The 24,472-nt window shown below is 41.9% G+C and overlaps 1 protein-coding gene across 3 annotated transcripts in view; it reads right to left on the bottom strand.

The window, feature by feature from the left end:
- Positions 1 to 24,472, bottom strand: part of TRPC1 (transient receptor potential cation channel subfamily C member 1) — a 125,022-nt gene that overhangs the window by 83,466 nt on the left and 17,084 nt on the right. Inside the window, exons 2-7 of one of the 3 annotated variants that reach the window (XM_040349114.1) lie at positions 21,926 to 22,080; positions 17,411 to 17,497; positions 16,363 to 16,464; positions 12,774 to 12,976; positions 4,307 to 4,438; positions 3,486 to 3,681 (exon numbers count right to left, since the gene is read on the bottom strand). In XM_040349114.1, the coding sequence (XP_040205048.1) occupies positions 3,486 to 3,681; positions 4,307 to 4,438; positions 12,774 to 12,976; positions 16,363 to 16,464; positions 17,411 to 17,497; positions 21,926 to 22,080 (875 nt within the window). The remainder of the gene's footprint in view (positions 1 to 3,485; positions 3,682 to 4,306; positions 4,439 to 12,773; positions 12,977 to 16,362; positions 16,465 to 17,410; positions 17,498 to 21,925; positions 22,081 to 24,472) is intronic. The other 2 variants (XM_040349115.1, XM_040349116.1) reach the window with 2 other exon arrangements.

The following is a 24,472-nucleotide window of genomic DNA, read 5'->3' on the forward strand; positions in this document are numbered from 1 at the left end:
CAATACCCCCTATGCAATACTTTGCAATACCCCCTGTGCAATACTCTGCAATACCCCCTGCGCAATACTTTGCAATACCCCCTGCGCAATACTCTGCAATACCCCCTGTGCAATACTCTGCAATACCCCCTGTGCAATACTCTGCAATACCCCCTGTGTAATACTCTGCAATACCCCCTGTGTAATACTCTGCAATACCCCCTGTGCAATACTCTGCAATACCCCCTGTGCAATACTCTGCAATACCCCCTGTGCAATACTCTGCAATACCCCCTGTGCAATACTCTGTGATACCCCTGTGCAATACTCTGCAATACCCCTGTGCAATACTCTGCGATACCCATGTGCAATACTTTGCAATACCCCTGTGCAATACTCTGCAATACCCCTGTGCAATACTCTGCAGTACCCCTGTGCAATACTCTGCAATACGGCTGTGCAATACTCTGCAATACCCTGCCAATACTCTGCAATACCCCGCAATACTCTGCAATACCCCGCAATACTCTGCAATACCCCGCAAAAATTTGCAATACTCCGCAATACCCCGCAATATGCCCCCCCTCCTGCTTCTACCGACTCAATGCTACGATCAAAGCCAGGATTGTTTTTTTTTAATTTTTTTATTTCAGGCTTCCCAGCCTAGAGGTGAGATGTGGGGTCTTATTGACCCCATATCTCACTGTAAAGAGGACCTGTCATGCTATATTCCTCGTAAGTGGAATAAAAGTGATCAAAATGTTTTATTTTTTGCGGAAAAACATGTCAAACTAAAATAAATAAAAGCAATCAACAAAGGAAAAATATACTGCGCTAAGGAAATCAATCGATAAATGTGAATTATGATGAAATTTAAATGTGATATTCATGTAACAAATATAGAAAAAAAAGGGGGGAAATTAGGTTGCGCTAAATAATCAACACAACATGAACATTGTGCAAAAACAGAGTATATATAAATTAAATAAATAAAGGTCGATGCCCCTCCAGGGGATAAAGACTATATACAATAAGGTCTCAACTGATAAAAAAATTGTGTTAAAAAATCAGTATATGGATAAGAATGACCCATTCTCAATAATGAATCAAAAACTGTGATAAAGTGAGAGAAAAGTCCACCACCAATTCAAATAAAGGTTGATTGAAAGAAGAACTCCTCACGGTCACACCAGGAAGAAAGGTAAGTAATTGCCCTTTGACAGTGGTACATCACAATCCAGGACGGCTGTGCCAAAACCGTGAGGGTCCTGGATTGTGATGTACCACTGTCAAAGTTGTCTGTCAGCATTTACAGAAGAGGCCTCCTATTAGCCTGTCACACGGCAGGAGCGGATTGCCTTTGAAGAGACGGTCACCTTCCTGAACCTGGTGAGGATCGGCTGGAAGTGGAGCAGCGCATAGTCCCTGGAATTTCCCATCACCTGACAGGGTGGATGTTCAGGCCTTCTTGACCTCATCTAACAGGGGGGTCCAAAATTCTGGTAAGGGCAATTACTTACCTTTCTTCCTGGTGTGACCGTGAGGAGTTCTTTCAATCAACCTTTATTTGAATTGGTGGTGGACTTTTCTCTCACTTTATCACAGTTTTTGATTCATTATTGAGAATGGGTCATTCTTATCCATATACAGATTTTTTAACACAATTTTTTTTATCAGTTGAGACCTTATTGTATATAGTCTTTATCCCCTGGAGGGGCATCGACCTTTATTTATTTAATTTATATATACTCTGTTTTTGCACAATGTTCATGTTGTGTTGATTATTTAGCGCAACCTAATTTCCTCCATTTAAAAAAATAAAAAAAATAAAAGTAAAATGAACAATAAAATATATATTTTTTTAAAGCGCCCCTGTCCCCGTGTGCTCACACGCAGAAGCGAACGCATACGCAAGTCCCACCCACATATGAAAACAGTGTTCAAACCACACATGTGAGGTATCTCTGCGAACGATAGAGTGAGAGCAATCATTTTGGCCCTAGACCTTCTCTGTAACTAAAAACATTTAACCAGTAAAAATATTTAAAGCGTCGCCTATGGGGATTTTTAAGTAGCGAAGTTTGGCGCAAAACTGATTTTTTTTTGTAAAAAATACGTTACAAAAATTGCTGCGCAAATACAGTGCGAGATAAAAAGTTGCAACGACCACCACTGTATTATCTAAGGTCTTTGCTAAAAAAGCATATATAATGTTTTGGGGTTTTATGTAATTTTTTAGCAAATAAATTATGATTTTTACATGTAGGAGAGAAATGTCAGAAGGGGCCTGGGTGCTCCAGAATGCCTGAAGGTGCTCCCTGCATGTTGGGCCTCTGTATGTGGCCACGCTGCGTAAAAGTCTCACACATGTGGTATCGCCATACTCAGGAGTAATAGCAGAATGTGTTTTGGGGTGTAATTTGTGGTATGCATATGCTGTGTGTGAGAAATAACCTGCCAATATGAAAATTTTGTGAAAAAAAATTTAAGAAAAAAAAATATTGATATTGCAAAGAATTGTGGGAAAAAAATTACAACTTCAAAAAACTCGCCATGCCTCTTTCTAAATACATTGGAATGTCTTCTTTCCAAAAAGGGGTCATTTGGGGGGTATTTGTACCTTTCTGGCATGTTCGGGTCTCAAGAAATGAGATAGGCCGTCAGTACTTCAGGTGTGATCAATTTTCAGATATTGGCACCATAGCTTGTGGACTCTATAACTTTCACAAAGACCAAATAATATCCACCAATTTGAGTTATTTTTTACCAAAGATATGTAGCAGTATAAATTTTGGCCAAAATGTATGAAGAAAAAATACTAATTTGCTAAATTGTATAACAGAAACAAAGACAAATTCATTTTTTTACAGAATTTTCTGTATTTTTCTCTTCTAGCGCAAAAAATAAAAAACCCAACGGTGATAAAATACCACCAAAAGAAAGCTCTATTTGTGTGAAAAAAAGGACGAAAATTTATTTTGGGTACAGTGTTGTATGACTGAGTAATTGTCATTCAAAATGTGAGAGCACCGAAAGCTGAAAATTGGTCTGGTTATTAAGGGGGTTTAAGTGCCCAATGGTCAAGTGGTTAAAGAGCAGGATCTGGAGGCCACCTTGTTAAAGGGGGCTTTTAGATTGCAATAAGCCCCCTGCCCGCAGACCCCCACAACCACCGGCCAGGGTTGTGGGGAAAGGGGCTCTTGTCCTTGAATTATTTTTCCCATCATGGGCGTGAGTGGGGCCCCATGTCAAGTTTTGCCTAAGGCCTCACAAAGCCTAGAGCAGCCTCTGAAGTGCATATAGACAGGAAATGTCTGAAGGTAGATGAAAGATCAGGCCCCAGAGATACAAAAAAGGGTGAAAAAAAGGCAATTTTTTTATCTTATGCATTGCTTTAGCAAATTTAATGTCATCAAGGTAGGGTTTAGATCTACTTTAAGAAATTGTTTGTTTTAAGTTGCACTTTTATCAACATCTTATTTTTTAATGAACTGTTTACAACCTACCTCTTTCTGGTTGTACTTGATTGCCAGCTTTAATCGGCTCAGATTCATACGCTCCTCTAGAAGTCCTCTTTTGTCCAGCGGCTCATCACTAGACTGATGATTTAAGATCACTTCGAGTTCCCGTGAGTTCCTAGCCTGAGCCAACAAGTCCTTTGCAAAGGTCTTACACTTCTGAGCAAGCTCTTCATAATCATTCCTGAAAAGTACAGCTTAGTATAATATGATACCTTCTTTTTTTTTTTTTTTACAGAAAATTGTGATCAATGTACCTTCTGTCCCTGCCAATTTCCCCTGCCCCTTTCCTAACCATTCTCTGACAATGTTTATATCAATTTTTATTCTAACACAAAACAGGCTTGTTTAAAATGACAGTGTAGAAAGTAATGAAGTTCCAAAATGCACCGAATTATACCAGCCTTTTAGATTTCAGTTTACAGTGCCCAGACCAGTTGAAGAATTATTATTATTTTTTATTTTTTTGACTGGTTTCTTTGGGGTACTGAACATAGCACACAATCAATTATTATATCAAAATAATATATATTTTTGCTAGGAATGATAGGAAGGTTTTCCAGTGTCATAACAAAATGAAGTGTGCCACAAATTAACATGCATTGCAAATTCACAATTTGCAATAAGTCTACAAGTGTGTTGGCTCATGTGTACATGTTTCCAAGCAGCTAATACTACGTTATGTATAGTTCAATGATTATTTTTAAGTGTTTGAATGATACAAATTATACACTAACAATTTTAATCAACAACATAATGACTACAATTCTACAGTGATTTAACAATAATATAGTCAAGACTTTCCTTACCTAAATTCCACTTCTACAAGACTAAGCTCCTTTAAGTCTGCGCTGAGTTCAAATGCCCGCAATATAGGATCTTCTTCTGTCAGCATAATCAAAGATGGGCTGGCCAAGCACCGATAAATATCAAGTCGAAACCTTAAAGAAATCATGCTTGTTTCAGAATACAGCTGTATATTATGCATCCTTTTACCATACCACCACCTTAAAACATCTAAACCCAAAAGGCAAAAAGTTAATATTTTGACACTTATGAGTCTTTACCTGCAGCGGTTGCATTAGTTTTATTTTTTCAGGCTTTTTTTCTTTATTTTCACTTGGTAATCCTGTGTACAGTATAACCTTGGTTTGAGAGTAACTTGGTTGGAGAGCGTTTTGCAAGATGAGCAAAATGTTTTAATAAATTTTGCCTTTATATACAAGCGATGTCTTGATATAAGAGTAGCGTCATGTCACAACTGAGTATAAAAAAGAAGAGAGGAGCCTCTAAGTGTTGCAATATGGTAACATTTAATGAAGGTACAACATTTAGCAACATATTGCTACTCTTAGAGGGGCGTCTCTTCTCTTTTATACCGTGACAAAAAAAAAAGGTTTGGTATACAAGTGCTTTGGATTACAAGCATGTTTCTGGAACGAATTATGCTCGCAAACCAAGGTTTTACTGTATAAAAATCTTCCTGTCCCTGGGTATCTATGTTCACTCCTCCACTATATCTTTGGTGAGAACCATGGTTTCTACCCAGATTGGACTTCTAATGCTCAAAATCCTGTCACCCAAAGTCAGTATAGAAGGGTGCATGGTTAATGATGGCACTGTATGAAATAGCCAGCACTCCTTAAACACTATGGGACAGATTCATAAAGAACTGCGGCGGCGTAACGTATCGTCTTTACGTTACACCGCCGCAAGTTTTCAGCGCAAGTGCCTGATTCACCAAGCACTTGCGTGTAAACTTACAGCGGTGTAACGTAAAACCGTCCAGCGCAAGCCCGTCTAATTCAAATGGGGCATGTGTCATTTAAATTAGGCGCGCTCCCGTGCCGGGACGTTCTGCGCATGCTCCGTGTGAAAATTTCCCGACGACCATACTTTAACATGGATGGTCTAATGTTAAGCCATCTAAATAGGACTCGTAACTTTGCGACGGGAAAAACCGACTAGCGACGACGTAACGAACGCGTGTACCTTCGTGGATCGCCGTAAAAGCTAATTTGCATACCCGACGCTGGAAAACGATGCGAACTCCACCCAGCGGCGGCCGAAGTATTGCATCCTAAGATCCGACGGTGTAAGTCAATTACGCCTGTCGGATCTTAGGGCTATCTATGCGTAACTGATTCTATGAATCAGCCGCATAGATACTCTCAGAGATACAACGGCGTATCAGGAGATACGCCGTCGTATCTCTTTTGTGAATCTGGCCCTATGCATCTAACACAGTGTTTAAGGAGTCCTGGCTATTTTTTGCATTTAGGGTTTACAGATATGTCTGCCGAAGGTCTGAAGCCTCGTACATACGATCAGTCCATCCAATGAGAACGGTCTGAAGGACCGTTGTCATCGATTAACCGATGAAGCTGACTGATGGTCCGTCGCGCCCACACACCATCAGTTAAATAACCGATCGTGTCAGAACGCGGTGACGTAAAACACAACGACGTGCTGAAAAAAATGAAGTTCAATGCTTCCAAGCATGCGTCAACTTGATTCTCAGCATGCGTGGATTTTTAACCGATGGTCGTGCCTACGTGCCTACTAACGATCGGATTTGACCTATCGGTTAGGATTCCATCGGTTAAATTTAAAGCAAGTTGGCTTTTTTTTAACCGATGGTTAAATAACCTATGGGCCCCCCACACGATCGGTTTTGACCGATGAAAATGGTCCATCAGACCGTTGTCCTCTGTTTAACTTATCGTGTTTACGAGGCCTTATTCACACCTATGCATTTTTAGTGCTTTTTGCATTTTGCAGATTTGCACTATAGAACGTGTTCCATAGGAACCCATGTTAAATGGACTGTAGTGCAAATCTGCAAAAAGCACTATAAATGCATAGATGTGAATCAGGCCTAACACGACCATTTTTCACGATGTGAATTTTTTTTTTTTTTTGATGTCATTAAAAACGATCGTGTGTAGGCTCCAGAGCATTTTTCACGATGTTAAAAATGGGCATTAAAAATTTAGAACATGCTCTAAATTTTTCACGTTGTCGTTTAAAACCATTTAAAAAATGGTTGTGTGTAGGCTTTAACGACGTGAAAAAAACGTGCATGCTCAGAAGCAAGTTATGAGATGGGAGCGCTGGTTCTGGTAAAACTAGCGTTCGTAATGAAGATAGCACATTCATCACACTGTAACAGACTGAAAAGTACAAATCGTCTCTCACCAAACTTTTACTAACACAAAATCAGCAAAAGCAGCCCCAAGGCCATCCGAATGGTACTTCCCCTTTATAGTACCGTTGTACATAACCGCGCTTTGCTCGAGCATTTTTTTTTCACGATCGTGTGTAGGCAAGGCAGTCTTAAAAATCATCGGGTTGAAAGAAACGTCGTTTTTTCTAGACCATTAAAAATGGTCGTGTGTACACGGCATAAGACACTGCATTTCTGGCAAGATCAATAGCCAAAGTGAAAACTAACACAGCCACATCAAATGACCCATAAGCTGCAATATATTACATTTTTGGTTTTAGGTTTATTTGTCTTTTTAAACGACACTTCTATTACCTTAAATTAAACCCTCTTTCAAAAGATATGGGCCCAGATTCACAACCGAGATACTGGAGATACGCCGTTGTATCTCTGCGTTGCGCCGTTGTATCTATGCGGCTGATTCTTAGAATCAGTTACGCATAGATATCCATTGGATCCGACAGGCGTAAGTCCCTAACGCCGTCTGATCTTAACTGCCAATGCCACCTGAAAAAAAGGGTCCGGGACTTTTTTTCATACCGCAGGTGTACGGCGTCTATGAGATGTGAACCATCTCATAGACAGCAATGGGAATTCTCCCCTCCAGCGGCACGAGCGGCCGGCGTCGGGCGTTTTGTCGCGGAGGTGTGAATGGGGTGTAATAAATATTAAATAAATGCGTGGGAATGACATGAACGCAGCCCAGCCAAGGCAAGTGACCAAAGGCACAGAACCCAGAAGGAAGACCGGGTGAAGATGGAAGTGTCCAGGCCCCGCCTGATTCATCGCAGCACTGGAGGGCTCAGTCTGAAAATGTAAGTGTACACTAATGTGCTAATATGCTGTGCATACTTGTACGTTGTGACATAACCTACCCCAGGGCCTCTAAAAAGTAGTAATGTCAGGAAAGTTTACTACTGTACCACTTTATTATCACAGGATCCCAGGAGCCTCTCATGGGGCCCCCTACTGACCCGGTGGACGGTGGCCCTTGGGCAGTGCCTAAGTGCACAGTTGCCAACATTTAAAAAATATTTTCAGGGCCACTTTTTTATATAAGTGCTATATTTAGAGTAGCTGAGATCCCCGATGTTCCTCTATACATCATAGTAGTAATCACAAAATTAAATGAGTACTAATAATGGGGCAGAACAAATATGAGAACTGATATTTCCTTTAGTTGAACTAACAAAAGTGTGTCCATTCTAGAGCTGGTAACATTGAGGATATTCAGTATAATTTTAAAGAACTGTTTTTGTGGGTAAGCGACATAGGGGAGGAGTATGGACGGTATATAAGTGGGAAGTATGTGCAGGTGAGGGAGAGGAATGTGGAGGGTCTAACAGTGGGCACTATGTACAGGAGAGGAGTACAAAGGGTACGGAAAAAAGCACTATGTACAGGAGAGGAGTGTGAAGGGTATGACAATGGGCAGTATGTACAGGAAGAGTGAGGGGGTATGACAGAGGGTAGTACGTACCAGAGAGAAGTGTGGAGGGTATGATGGGGCAGTATGTACAGGAGAGGAGTGTGGAGGGTATGACAGTGGACAGTATGTACAGGAGAGGAATGTAGACGGTATGATAGTGGGCTCTATGTATAGGAGAGGAGTGTGGAGGGTATGACAGTGAACACTATGTATAGGAGAGGAGTGTGGAGGGTATGACAGTGGGCACTATGTATAGGAGAGGAGTGTGGAGGGTATGACAGTGAGCAGTATGTACAGGAGAGGAGTGTGGAGGGTATGACAGTGGGCACTATGTATAGGAGAGGAGTGTGGAGGGTATGACAGTGGGCACTATGTATAGGAGAGGAGTGTGGAGGGTATGACAGTGGGCACTATGTATAGGAGAGGAGTGTGGAGGGTATGACAGTGAGCAGTATGTACAGGAGAGGAGTGTGGAGGGTGCGACAGTGGGCACTAAGTACAGGAGAGAAGTGTATGACAGCAGGCACTATGTACAGGAGAGGAGTGTGAAGGGTATGACAGTGGGCACTATGTATAGGAGAGGAGTGTGGAGGGTATGACAGTGGGCACTATGTACAGGAGAGGAGTGTGTAGGGTATGACAGTGGGTACTATGTATAGGAGAGAAGTGTGGAGAGTATGACAGTGGGCACTATGTACAGGAGAGGAGTGTGGAGAGTATGACAGTGAGCACTATGTACAGGAGTGGAAGGATATTTAGGGACTGAGTAGTGGTTAAGCGGGTCATACATGGATTGAAATTATGCAGAGACCAGCCATAGTCAATCTATGTATGGGCTAGCTGGTTTTACACAAGTCAATCTATTAATCAACTTGAGTACAACCAGCCTGTTTTTTTTTTCTTAAAACAATCAGTGCTGCCAGCTAAAGTTAGCAACACTGATCATTGTACTCACTGGCAGAACACAATAACACTGCAGGAGTGATTCCCCCATCCACAGGTCAGCAGGTGAGAGGGTGTGTGGGGACAGGCTGGGGAGAGATACTAGTCAGTGGCTGGGTAGGCACTGGTAGTATCAGAGCCAGATACACACAGGTTACATACGCCACGATCGTTAGAGCAAGAACAATAATTCTAGTACTAGACCTCCTCTGTAACTCTAAACATGTAACCTAAAAAAATGTAAAGCATCGCTTAGGATACCAAAAAAAATTGTGCTAACTTAACTAACTAACTGTTTTTTTAATGAATGAAACATTTTTTTCCAAAAAAACATGTTTGAAAAATTGCTGCGCAAATACCGTGCTAGAGCTGCACAATTAATCGTTAAAAAAATCGTGATCTCGATTCAACCCCCCTGACGATCTCCAATGCAGAGTTTGCCGATTCTTTCATATAACAAGTGGAGAGACTTTCAGCTGTCAAAAGAAAATATCTGGGCAGTCTGCCAAGTTTTTAACAGGAAACATTGTAACTGACACTTCCTTCTTAGATCAAAGGGATACACTTCTGTGTGTAAAGAACAAATCTGGGCAGTCTGCGAAGTTTGTAAACAAAATGAAACATTGTAACTAACTAACATTGTAACTAAATTTAACCACTTAAAGTCCAACACTTGTTTCTTAAGTTAGAAAGTTAGAAAGCAATATTATTTGCTAGAAAATTACTTGGAACTGCCAAACATTATATATATTTTAGCAGAGACTCTAGGGAATACAATGGCTATTGCTGCAATATGTTATGTCACACTGCATTTTCCCACTTCAATGAATAATAAAAACCATAAAAACAAAACAGTGAAGTTAGCCCATTTTTTTGTTTTTGTTTTGTTTTAATGTGAAAGATGATGTTACGCCGCAACAATCGTGAGAGAATCGTGATCTATCTTCTAAGCAAAAAAATTGCAATTCTCATTTTAGCCAGGATCGTGCAGCTCTGTACCCTGCAACATAAAAAGTGCAAAGACCACCATAGAGTAATTTTCTAGCAAAAAACAAATGATGATTTTTACATGTAGTAGAGAAGTCACTGCTGAAAACAGATCCTACACACTTCCTTAAATCTATAATACAATTAATATATAAAACTGTTCATGAAATATACATTTTTTTATTCCTCTTTGCAAGCTCCTATGAGAAAGAAATGTTACAACAATCTCATGAAAGCTAAAACTTTTTCTACCCTAGACTTAAGCCCTGTACACACGATCGGACCTTTGTCCGACCAAAATCACATCGAAAATTCCGACGGAATTCCATCGGAGTAAAAGAGAACGCATTCTCTATCTAAACTCCGATGGAATTCATCGGAATTTCAGATGGGGCATAAACACGGTCTGAATTTCCGATGGAAAAAGTCAGTCTGACTTTTTCCAGCGGAAATTCCGATCGTGTATACAGGGCATTAGAAATTCAAAACCTCAACAGATCTGTTAAAATGCTAACAGATGGCTTCTGAGTGTCATCTATGCCCTCTCCCATGACTTCTCCATCTAGATCAACAGCATAGCTAGCCTTCCCTTCCCTCTTTCCATGGTGCTTGTAATTCAAGACCTTGACCTGTCCTTTCAGGCCCGCATCCAATCACTGTCCAAATCTTGTTGCCTTCACCACCTGTAATGTTTCTAAATTTATAACCAATGACAACACAAAGGTACTTATTCACTTTCTGTCTTTCTCTTCAACTATTGCATCTCCCTTCTCAGTAGCCTACCCCCCCTCCCTTCAGTCTATCATGAATGCTGTCAAATTAATTACACCCGTTTAGTACTCTCCACCCCTCTATTCCAATCCCTCCACTGATTTCTGATCATCCGCCAAATAAATACAAAAAATACTAAAAACAACATACAAAACTATCCATGACTCTGCCCCAAGCTACTCCCCTAACCTCATCTCAAAATTTCACCCAAACCATTCTCTTCACTCTTCCCAAGACCTCCTGCTGTTTAGCCCCCTCATCACCTCCGTATGATGCTTACCTCCAGGACAGTGTTTCTCGACCCCAGTCTTCAAAGCACCCCAACAGGTCATGTTTTCAGACTTTACATTATTTTGCACAGGTGAATTGATCAGTTTCACTGCCTCAGTAATTACCACAGTCGTTTCATCTGAGGGAAATCCTGAAAACATGAACTGTGGTGGCGCCTTGAGGACAGGGGCTTCTCTCCTATCCTTTGGAACATCCTACTCTAACTTGTACGGCTGTCTCCTATTCTGTCTGTTTTTAGGTAACCCCTGAAAACTCATCTCTTCAAGGAAGTCTATCCTGCCACCTAAGGCTGGATTCACACCTATGCAGTTTTAGTGCTTTTTGCATTTTGCAGATTTGCACTACAGAACGTGTTTCATAGGAAACGATGGTCAATGGACTGTAGTGCAAATCTGCAAAATGCAAAAAGCACTAAAACTGCATAGGTGTGAATCCAGCCTTACAACTGATATTTGCCCTTCCATACAACTCAACCTTACAAAGTAACCTACCTTTTGTATTACTTGCCCCACCATTTTAGATTGTGTGCGCTAATGAGCAGGGCCCTCCTTGCCCTCTTAAATTATGTTGTAGCTATATTTTCTAATTTTATTATTTTGTAAAGCGCTGCACAAACTGTTGGCACTATATATTTCCTGTACAATAATCATATTACATGCTTAGATGACATATTTGCATAGACCTAAACATTTTTACTGTTTTGCTCTCTACCATTACACCCAAGAACACATTACCGTCACATCGACTTTGACATAAATGTCCACGTTCAAAAGACTCAGGGGCAGATCCACGTACAGCGGCGCATATTACCGCCGGGCGTAGCGTATCTAAGATACACTACACCGCCGTAACTTACTTTTTTATTTTTAAATCCTCAAAGAATCCGCGGCGTAAGTTACGGCGGCGTAGTGTATCTTTGGCGGCGTAAGGGCGTGCAATTCAAATCGCTGTGATGGGGGCGTGTTTTATGTAAATACGTTGTGACCTGACGTAAACAACGTTTTTTTTTAACTGCGCATGCATTAGGCCTGATTCACACCTATGCATTTATAGTGCTTTTTGCAGATTTGCACTACAGTCCAATGCTTACGAAGGTGACGTCATTCTACGCAAATCCCTATTCCCGAACGACTTACACAAACGACGTAAAACATTCAAATTTTGACGCGGGAACGACGGCCATACTTAACATTGAGTACGCCACCATATAGCAGCATTAACTATATGCCGGAAAAAGCCGAACGCAAACGACATAAAAAAAAGCGCCGCCTGGGCGTACGTTCGGTGATCGCCGTATCTAGCTAATTTGCATACTCGACGCGGAATTCGGCGGAAACGCCACCTAGCGGCCAGCGTAAAATGACACCTACGATCCGACGGCGTACTAAGACGTACGCCTGTCGGATTGATCCCTCATTCCGTCGTATCTTGTTTTGTGGATACAAAACAAAGATACGACGTGGGAACTTTGAAATTACGCTGCGTATCAATAGATACGCCGGCGTAATTTCTTTGTGGATCTGCCCCTCAGAAAGCACTGTAGATGCTTTTGTGTAGTGTAAGTGTGGTAAGAACTGCTAAAAGGAAACGTTCACGTGCCGAACTCCAGCAACTATGTGCCAGTCCTGACCTGGAATGCCTTAGACTGTCCTTCTTGTTCTTAGCAGTACACAGGGTGCACTCACAGCCCACAGCATGGGGTTTTGGAAGGGACACATCTTGTTTCAGAAGCATTGTTAGGATCTCATAGTTGTTTCTGTGAGCAGCTAATATAACAGGGGCCACATCCATAGTAGTAGAATACTCGGGGTTCTGTATACGCTCCATGAGTTTCTAAAATATAAAACAGATAGTAAAAAAGGAGTATAAAGTATTGTGCAGACTACTATAAATGTTTTTTTTTTACTTTGCAAGTTGAAAACTAAGATTGTTAATAGCACAGCACATTACTGATATACTGAAAATACATTAGCTATGCATGATTTACTATTTGTCGGTCAACCCCAGTCACAAATTATTTTTGATGCTGAAGTTCAGTTTGTTGCCATGGTGATAGACATTATAGCTTGTGTCCAGTGATGGTTCTCCCAGGGGACAAAACCCTGTCCATTTTTAGACCACTTGGCAGTACACCATGGATTTACTACACATAGATCATCAGAGACCCGGGACATGCACTTTTCAATGAACAGAAAGCTAGTTAGTTTTTTTTTTGGTCGAATTATTTTTATTGTAATTTTAGCAAATTTGTACATAGAAAATGAGCGTGTCACACAATAAAAAAAGTCTGCCACAAGGCAGGCTAAAAATTCAAAGCTTGTGACTAGTATAGTACGATCCCCATCCAAGAGTACAGATCAAGATGTTTAATAAAATACACCACACTCAATTTTTTCACCTGTAATTAAGTAGATGACCCCTCTCAAGTTCTTCCACAGATAAGTAAGTACCAGGATTAAGTAGCAGATATTATATACCTGCTGCATCATTAAAATCACTGCTCCAGAAAAAACGACAGTTTTTAAAACTTTTTTCCATTGATACATGTTCCCTGTGGCAAGACCCGGGTTCTCAAAGACGTTTTCCGACAATAACTTGCATATGGGGCTTTAAAATGAGCACTTTTATATTCGAACGTTCGAGTCCCATTGACGTCAATGGGGTTCTAAATGTTCGCGTGAACGCTCGGTCCGTTCGAAGGTTCTGGTGCGAACCGAACGCGGGGTGTTCGGCTCATCCCTACATATGAGCCACTTTTAAAAGAGATCAGCATGCTGCCATAATGCTGAGAAAGAGCATCTAAGCTCTGCTGTGTTCTGAAAGCTATTAGGGACAAGCAAAGTTAAACAATATGGGAATACATCGGGCTAGGCTACAGGGATACCAGATATGACCTACAGGTGTGCCAATCACATTACACTGTACAGTGATGCCTCGGTTCACAAACTTAATTCAGGAAACGACTTGGTCACAAACCAAGGCAAATTTTCCCATAGGGTTCAATGTAAATCAGGTTAATCCGTTCTGAACTTTTTTTTTATGTTTTTGAACCACAAAATTTGAAACGAAGTACAGTACAGTACAGTACAGTATGAACCTTGCTTGAGACAACTTCTGGAGTGGAGGAAGGAGGAAAGGAGGAGGTTATTGTTCGGAGGGAGAGTCCCCCTCCATAAGGACATTGGGGAGATCTCCTTCAAGGGTTTCCTCTCTTCTTTGTCTCTTAGCCGCAGGCTCAGTTTTGGTGAAAAATCTGTCCAATGTCACTTGTCTTTTCCTGCACTGCATAATCCTCTGGAAATTGGAGACCACATTATCGTTCATCAGATTAAACACTCTGTTCGTTACAGTTATGTTGGGGTGGTGCTTCTCAAAAAAATCATGGCACTCTTTCCATTTTTCAATAATAGATTTTATGGCATCACTGCTAACCTCCTCTCTCTCTATTCCTCTTCCTCAGTGGAATGCTCCTCAACAAGCGCCTTCTGCTGCTCATTGTGGAGTTCAGAATGTTCTTCCGTGGTCAACACCTACTTATGTTTCTCAACAGGCACCTCTATGTCTGCACCATCGATGTCCAAACCCATACTGTTGCCCATGGACACAATCTCCTCCACTACCTCTGCATCAGATCCTTTAAAGTGACGTTAAGTGGCACATTCTGGCCACAGTTTCCTCCAAGCTGAGTTTAAGGTTCAGTGAGTGACATCTTCTCAGGCTTTGTCAATGAGGTTAATGCAGTGGAGAACATTAAAATGTTTCTTCCAGACTCAATGATGTCTCTTTAGTGACATTAAAACTCCTAATGAAGAGCGCCTTTGTGTACAGCTTCTTGAAGTTGCAGATCACTTGCTGGTCCATGGGCTACAGAAGAGGTGTCGTGTTGGGGGGGGGGGGCTTGACCTTTATGAAGTCATACTCAGCGTCCATATCATCCACCAAGTCTGGAGGGTGTGACAGGGAATTGTCCATCAGAAGAAGGCACCTTTCAGGCAGTTGGTTGTTAGAAAGATATTTTCCTACGGTGGATGCGAACACCTCGTACAGCCATTGCATGAACAATTGCCTTGTGACCCAAGCTTTCGCATTGGCACTCCACATGACAGGCAGTCTGGCCTTGTTCACATTCTTTTTTCTAAAATGCACGAGCTGACTGGGAATGATGCACAAGTAGTGACTTAATCTTCAGATCAGCGCTTGTGTTCCCACACAGCAAAAAGGTCAATCTGTCCTTCATGGGCTTGTGCCCCAGAAGTGCTTTTTCCTCCTGCGTGATATAGGTTCTGTTCTTGATCTTTTTTCCAGAAGAGCCCTGTTTCATTAGAGTGGAACACTTGTTGTGAGACGTATCCTTCTGTCTTCATGAATTCCGCAAGTTCTTTCTTGTAGGCTTCTGCACCGGCCTTGTCAGAACTGGAAGCCTCACCATGTCTTGTCACACTGCGGATGCCACTTCTCTTATGGAATTTTTCAAACCACCCTTTAAATGCTTCACTTAAATTTACTTTGAATGGATGTCCGGTACAGTACAGTATGTGATAAGTATGATAAGTACAGTATGTGATAAGAGGCACACAAAAAAGCTCTACAGCAAGTGTGCACAGGGTTGTACAGTACAGTACTGTACAGTACTGTACAGTATGTGCTAAAAAGCACACCAAAAAAGCCTTTCAACACTTCTCAACATCTTCATAGTACACTTTTAGTGTCTCTCTGTGACCGCAATCTTGCCTACATGAAGTCACGACCACGTGTCAGAGCAGGAAAGAGGGCCACGGCTTGTGTTTGTGAACCAAAGCAAATTTTGGTGAACTTTTCTGTTTGCAAACTGAGTTGTTTGTGAACAGAAGCGTTCCTGAACCGAGGTATCATTGTATTTTGAAAAAAGGTATAGTGCTTCCTAATATGCTGGAGCCACTTGTCTACATAAGGTGGCCTCTGCCTTAATGTAAGATTTTGCTGATAAAGCTATACTTCCTTATATCATTTTGCAGCTAAACACTTAAGGAAATATTTCATAGCTCATTTCTTTGGGATAAAATGTTGTAAGCTTATTAATTACCAATGTACTATAATTTGTTTTATAGAACTAAGCAGATGTGGCCCTTGGAAAAGATCACATGAGCCCTTGAAGACTATTTAATATAGCTTACTGTTTTGTTTGTGTTTGCCTTCTTTATAAGAACTTGGAGTACAGCAATACAATAGCTGGTTCTTACCACAATAGTCGGTCTTGTAGACCATTTTGGACGATGATTGAGTAAGATGTCCACGGCTCCTACCACTTCAGAGTCAATTGCCACCAGCAGTGCATCTGTGGACTGAACAGTTGTGTTAATGTTTATAGCCACTAGCAAAGGGCAGAGATTAAATAGAGACAAATTAAACAGACTCATGCCTACGAACTATATAACATTTTTAGTTTAAAGGGTATCTCCAAAAAATGTAAAATTCTATTTTGACTGGGTTATAATTATACTTTTATTGGCAGTAACAAGACTTCATACTATTTTGGGTTTATAGGCTGAAGTCTGACTATGAAATTGCAAACATTATCATAGAAAAACACAGCAATTTATGATGCAATGCCAACATCACCAGCAGGTAGTGCAGGAAATGTTACTTCTGACTTTAGGTAAAACCTAGGTGTTGAGTGAGGAAGGAACCCTACAAAGAAGGTTTGTTTCTAGTTTACCTGCAAATTTCTTATAATCATTGTTATTATTTAACAAAATTATTCTAAGAGCTCAGCCTTTTCATGATTTTCTCAAAAATGCTGATGATAGTTTTCATTCCATTTCTTCCCAATATTTGCTGTTGACCTAGCTACTTGTCATTTACCAGCTACATAGATAAATATGTGAGCAGTAGCCTACATCAATTAGTTCTAGATTATTCTTTTTTATCCACTCCCATGTAAAAGCTACAATGAGATCAGTTATTAATCACCTTAGAACTTTTAAATGTTTCCCACAGTACAGCGTGATACTCTTCCAAGCTTTTTTCCATAAAGGGTAATGCAACATTTGACTTGCAATCCCGTTGAAAGGATTTGTGACATGTAGCAAAGCTGGATAAGCAAATGTTATTCTACAGTGAGTTTTAACAATTTTATTTTTGCTTGAATAAAGTGTGAGCCTCTTGCAGAAAACTTAAATGCATATAGACAGTCCTGCCCTCCTTGTAGAACCCAAATAAAAAGGATTGGGACCGACATCAAAGGCTGGCCCTAAATGCAAGTAGAATGAACAGCCATCTATAACTTACCAAACAGCCCTGACGCTTGAACTCTAGAGCACTGACATCGTCAGGACTCGGTATAGGAGAAGCCTTGCAACCCCCAGAATGGTAGCACTTGTGAAAAGAGAAGACAATGATGAATGATGAACAGAGAGTGTAAGCCACAATGAGGAATAGAACAGAAAAACAACAGAATATGACTTAGAAATGACTTTCGCAAGCCTCTATGAATGTGGATGATGTATGAATATACTTTAACTCGAAACATTTGAAACCCACGTCGGGTCTTTATTTCTGACTTTATGGGAAAACCACAGAGCAAGTACGCAGGCGTATCTACTGATACGCCGGCGTACTTTCAAATTTCCCGCGTCGTATCTTTAGTTTGAATCCTCAAACCAAGATACGACGGCATCTGGGTTCGATACGACAGGCGTACGGCTTTGTACGCCTCCGGATCGCAGATGCAATACTTCGGTGTCCGCTGGGTGGAGTTTGCGTCGTTTTCCGCGTCGGGTATGCACATGAGCTTTTTCCGACGATCCACGAACGTACGCGCGGCCGTCGCATTCTCTTACGTCGTCTCTAGTCGGCTTTTTCCGGCGTATAGTTAAAGCTGCTATTTTGCGGTGTATAGATAGACTTGCCATGTTAAAGTATGGCCGTCGTTCCCGTGTCGAAATTTGAATTTTTTTTTTTTGTGTAAGTCGTCCTTGAATAGGGATGGACATAAGTCACGTCTAAGTTCAAAAAATGACGTTGTTGCGACGTCATTTTACGCAAAAGCACGGCGGGAAATTTCGGAACGACGCATGCGCAGTTCATTCGGCGCGGGGACGCGCTTCATTTAAATGAATCACGCCCCCAACCCGCCAATTTGAATTACGCGCCGAGAGATACACTACGCCGCCGTAACTTTTAGCGCGCAAGCTTTCAGGATTCGAACCAAAGCCGGAAAAGTTACGGCGGTGTAGCGTATCTCTGATACATGGCGCAGGTGTAAAGGTATGTGGATCTGCCCCTTTGTCTCCACTGGCGACTAATGTCAAAGAGACAGAAATTTTGAGATAACCCAAACATTATACAGTTGTCAGTGAAATAGGAAAATCTTCAACTGTGGATGTGTGATTTGGTGACAGCCGCCAAAGATAAGGTTTCCCCTCACCTTGGACAGATTTTATTTTACTGCTATTACATTAATTTACTGTTGTAGGGACCAAGACACATGTTGGATTTACACTTTTGGTTTTGAAGTTAGGTAGAGTGTTAAGCGTTGTTTTTGCTGTTTAGTTAGTAGGTTATAGTTATATACAGTGCCTTGAAAAACGAATCATACCCCTTGAAATGTTCCACATTTTGTCGTGTTACAACCAAAAATGTAAATGTATTTTATTGGGAATTTATGTGATAGACCAACACAAAGTGGCACATAATTGTGAAGTGGAAGTAAAATGATAAATGTTTTTTAAAATATTTTACAAATAAGAATCTGAAAAGTGTTGCATGCATTTGTATTCAGCCCCCTTTACTCTGATACCCATAACTACAATCTAGTGAAACCAATAGCCTCCAGAAGTCCCCTAATTAGTAAACAGAGTCCACCTGTGTGTAATTTAATCTCAGTATAAATACAGCTGTTCTGTGAAGCCCTCAGAGGTTTGTTATAGAACCTTAGTGAACAAACAGCATCACAAAGGCAAAGGAACGCACCAGACAGGTCAGGGATAAAGATGTGGATAAGTGTAAAGCATGGTTAGGTTATAAAAACAATCACAAGCTTTGAACATCTCACGGAGCACTGTTCAATTCATCATCTGAAAATGTAGAGTATGGCACAACTGAAAAAAAAACTACCAAGACATGGCCGTCCACCTAACCTGACAGGCACGGCAAGGAGAGCATTAACTAGAGAAGCAGCCAAGCGGCCCATGGTAACTCTGGAAGAGCTGCAGAGATCCACAGCTCGGGTGGGAGAATCTGTCCACAGGACAACTATTAGTCGTGCTCTCCACAAATCTGGCCTTTATGGAAGAGTGGCAAGAGGAAAGCATTGCTGAAAAAAAGCCAAAAGAAGTCCCATTTGCAGTTTGCGAGAAGCCATATGAGGGACACAGCAAACATGTGGAAGAAGGAGCTATGGTCAGATGAGACCAAATTTGAACTGACCATGTATGGACAAAGTTCCCTCACAGTTCTCCCAGGCTCCTTCGCACTCTGCACAACCCCATCCCCCCAGATGGGCCACTGTTTAGTACTGCATCCTCCACTTCTCCCGGCCGACAATGCTCCCCAGTGGCAAGTTCCCTCAGCTTATATAGGAGGCCCGCCCCCTGCCAATACCAAGTGGGGATTGGTCAGGGCTCCCACATGAGCTGCCTGCCACTCCAGTCTAAGGTCCTGCCTCCTTCTCTAGAACAATCTCCCTAGAGACAGGGGAGGTGCCTCAGAACTAGAGCACAGGTGGTCACACCCACTGCTACACCAACCACTCCCTGCCTAAATTTACCTGCGCTGACAGTAAACCTAGAAAAATCCTATTCCAGCACCTGCCTATGGTAGAGTGTTCTACATTTAGAAGAAAACATGTATGGCCTAGTACACACAACCGAGAAACACATCGTTTTGCTCGTCGAGTTCCTTGTGAAGCCGTCGAGAAACTCGACAAGCCAATTTTCTTCATTCCCGTCAAGGAAATAGAGAACATGCTTTCTTTTTGGCTCGTCGAGTTTCTCGACAGTTTCCTCTACGAAAATGTACACACGACCGGTTTCCTCGGCAAAAAAAATATCTCCCAGCAAGTTTCTTGCTGGTTTTTGCAGAGAAACTCGGTCATGTGTACGAGACCTTAGAGTTTGCAAATGACTTCAGACTGGGGTGGAGGTTCACCTTCCAGCAGGACAACAACCCCGAAACATAAAACCAGAGCTACAATGGAATGGTTTAGATTAAATTCCAGACTTAAATATAATTGAGAATCTGTGGCAAGACTTGAAAATTGCTGTTCACAGATGCTCTCCATCCAATCTGACAGAGCTTGAGCTATTTTGCAAAGAAGAATGGGCAAAAATATCACTCTCTAGATGTGCAAAGCTGGTAGAGAGATACACAAAAAAGACTTGTAGCTGTAATTGTAGCAAAAGATGGTTCTACAAAGTAATGACTTAGGGGGGCTGAATACAAATGCACGCCACCCTTTTCAGATTAAAAACCATTTATCATTTTCCCTCCACTTCACAATTATGTGCCACTTTGTGTTGGTCTATCACATCAAATCCCAATAAAATACATTTACGTTTTTAGTTGTAACATGACAAAATTTGGAAAATTCCAAGGGGTCGGAATACTTTTTCAAGGCACTGTAGTTGAGGTTTTGGGTTAGGAGTTAGTTTGAGCGATGGAGTTAGGTGTTATTGTGTTGAAAACTATAAACGCACAGTATGGCTGACACATATTTTGGCAAAATACGCTTTGGCAGAAAATGAAAATGCACTCATGTACAATTCATTGGTGTTAGGCCCCGTACACACGAGAGGATATCCGCTGGAAACGGTCCGCCGGACCGTTTCCAGCGGATAAATCCTCTGGCGGATTTGGATCTGATGGCTGTACACACCATCAGATCGAAATCCGTGCGGAATACATCCGCAGTGACGTGTCGCGCCGTCGCAGCGACGATGACGCGGCAACGTGCGCGACGCTGGAAGGTAAATACTTCCACACATGCGTCGAATCATTACGACGCATGCGAGGGAGGGGAACGGACGGACTGATCCGGTGAGTCTGTACAGACGACCGGATCAGTCCGCTGGACTGGATCCCAGCGGATAGATTTTGTAGCATGCTACAAAATTTTTATCCGCTGGGAAATGTCCGCTCGGACGTACAGACGACCGGATCTATCTGCTGGAACTGATCCGCGGATCAATCCCAGCGGATAGATCCGGTCGTCTGTACGAGGCCTTAGAGTGATGTACTGCAAGTTTTTTTGCCCATACACCAATGCCATTTGTAAATAATTAAAAAGCTTACAAACATTTAAAGCAACACAGACAATAAAGATCTAATGACAGTTTTAAATGTTAGGGACTACAGTATATACTGGTTGGAAGATCTGCACTATGGATACTATGGATTGAAGAATGTTTTTCCTATTTTCAAGGAACGCTAATCTCAATAAATGGCACTGCTAAATTGTATGTATTGAAAGGTAGTGTACAGAATAACTTGTATAGTATAATCTTCTCTCAAATGATTTTCGTTTAATCAGTACAGCTGTCGTTCGAAAATGCAATACAAATGCATTACAACACATGACATCACTTCCGATTTTTTATTCTGTCGTACGAGAATTTTCGTAAGCTCATCAGATTTGATGTAAGATTAGCATGCAAAAAAACGGGCGATCATTCGTCCAATAATCGGATCATGTGTACGGGGCATTAAACTGAGTGTCTACATGGATAAATAAAACAATGTGTAAACCAATGCCAAAACAAATGGAAGCAAAAACCTTCTATTTCAAAGACAACATATGGAATGTACCTGGCAGCCATGATCTAGAAGAAGTTGTAGTATATCCAAATTCTCATTCTCAATAGAAATGGTAATAGCATTTCTTCCTAAGACATCTACTGAATTGATATTCAGCTCATCTGTATTGTTCTCCTCCAGGAGCTTTTTAACCATATAATAGTCACCTGTAAAGTAATATATTAATATTATTATTATTATTGTTTTTATCATTAGCCTGGTGGACTTGTAGTGCCAAAGCCCTGGGATTAAAGGGGTTGTAAAGGTTTGTTTTTTATTTTCAAAATAGGTTCCTTTAACCACTTAAGCCCCGGACCAATATGCTGCCTAAAGACCCAAGGTGTTTTTACAGTTCGGGACTGTGTCGCTTTAACAGACAATTGCGCGGTCGTGCGAAGTGGCTCCCAAACAAAATTGGCGTCCTTTTTTCCCCACAAATAGAGCTTTCTTTTGGTGGTATTTGATCACATCTGCGGTTTTTAGTTTTTGCGCTATAAACAAAAATAGAGCGACAATTTTGAAAAAAATGCAATATTATTTACTTTTTGCTATAATAAATATCCCCCCAAAAACATATATAACATTTTTCTTCCCTCAGTTTAGGCCGATACGTATTCTACCTATTTTTGGTAATAAAAAAATTGCAATAATCGTTTATCGGTTGGTTTGCGCAAAATTTATAGCGTTTACAAAATAGGGGATAGTTTTATTGCATTTTTATTTTTTGTATTTTTTTTACTACTAATGGCGGCAATCAGCGTTTTTTTCCGTGACTGCGACATTATGGCGGACACTTCGGACAATTTTGACACATTTTTGGGACCATTGTCATTTTCACAGCAAAAAATGCATTTAAATTGCATTCTTTATTGTGAAAATGACAGCTGCAGTTTGGGAGTTAAACACAGGGGGCGCTGTAACATTTAGTGTTCACTTGGTGTGTGTTTACAACTTATGGGGGGTGTGGCTGTAGGACTGACATCATCAATCGAGTCTCCCTAATAAAAGGGATCACTCGATCGATGCGCCGCCATAGTGAAGCACGTTCTTCAGCTCCGGGGAGCGATCGCGACGGAGCGGCTATAAACGAATAGCCGCGCCGTCGTCCCGGATCGCTCCCCAAGGCTTACCGACCTCCGCATGTACCGGGGGGGGTCCCGATCGGACCCCCGACCCACGTCAAGCAGAGGACGTACGGGTACGTACATGTGCCTGTCCGTGCCATTCTGCTGACGTATATTTACATGAGGAGGTCGGCAAGTGGTTAAGCTAGTGCATTGTTGGTTCACTTACCTTTTTCCTTCGATTTCTCTTCTAAATTTTTTTTTTCTTTGTCTGAATTTCTCACTTCCTGTTTCTCCTCAGTAAGCTTGTCCCCATCATCCGAGCTGTTCTGGCTGGGGGTTAGTCAGTCAGAACTGACAGGAAGTGAGAAATTCAGACAAAGAAAACAAAGAAAAAAAACATGTATGCCCTGTACACACGATCGGACCTTTGTCTGACCAAATTCACATCGGAAAAGAGAACATGTTCTCTATGTAAACTCTGATGGAATTCATCGGAATTTCCAATGGGGCATACACACGGTCGTAATTTCCAATGGAAAAAGTCAGTCAGACTTTTTCCATCGGAAATTCCGATCGTGTGTACACCCCATTAGAAGGGAAATCGAAGGAAAAGGTTAGTGAACCAACAATGCACTAGCTTAACCAGTTGGTAACCGCCCTATAGCCAAAATACGGCTACAGAGCGGTTCCTGTACTCTAGGAGGGCGTCAATGTACGTCCTCCCAGAGACTGCGTTGTGCGCGCCCGAGCGGGCGCGCACACGCGATCGCCGGTGCTCGCCGGGTCTACGGGACCCGCAGCAACAGCACTCGCGGTAAGGAGCCAATGGAAGCGGCTCCTTACCACGTGATCGCGCCGTCCAATGACGGCGCGATCACTTGTAAACAAACCGGCGTCATGTAATGACGCCGGTTCCTCCCTCTCCTCTCTGTACCGTTCGGTACAGTGTGAGAGGAGAGGGAGGGGGGGGGATCGGGCGGCAGCAGCAGCCGCCGCACTGTGGGCTGGATCTGTGACAATTGCAGTCACAGATCCAGCCATCCCTGCGCAATACTCTGCAAAATAAAAATAATGATGAGTGCAATACTCTGCAATACCCCACCCCATACTCTGCAATACCCCACCCCATACTCTGCAATACCCCACCCTGGGGGGGTGGGTATTGCAGAGTATGGGGTGGGGTATTGCAGAGTATGGGGTGGGGTATTGCAGAGTATGGGGTGGGGTATTGCAGAGTATTGCACTCATCATTTTTTTTATTTTACTCTGCAATACCCACCCCCCCATACTCTGCAATACCCACCCACCCATACTCTGCAATACCCACCCATACTCTGCAATACCCCCCCCCCCATACTCTGCAATACCCCCCCCATACTCTGCAATACCCCCCCCCATACTCTGCAATACCCCCCCCCCATACTCTGCAATACCCCCCCCATACTCTGCAATACCCCCCCATACTCTGCAATACCCCCCCCCATACTCTGCA

The sequence above is a fragment of the Rana temporaria genome, chromosome 4 (genome assembly GCF_905171775.1).
Source record: "Rana temporaria chromosome 4, aRanTem1.1, whole genome shotgun sequence".
Taxonomy (NCBI): domain Eukaryota; kingdom Metazoa; phylum Chordata; class Amphibia; order Anura; family Ranidae; genus Rana; species Rana temporaria.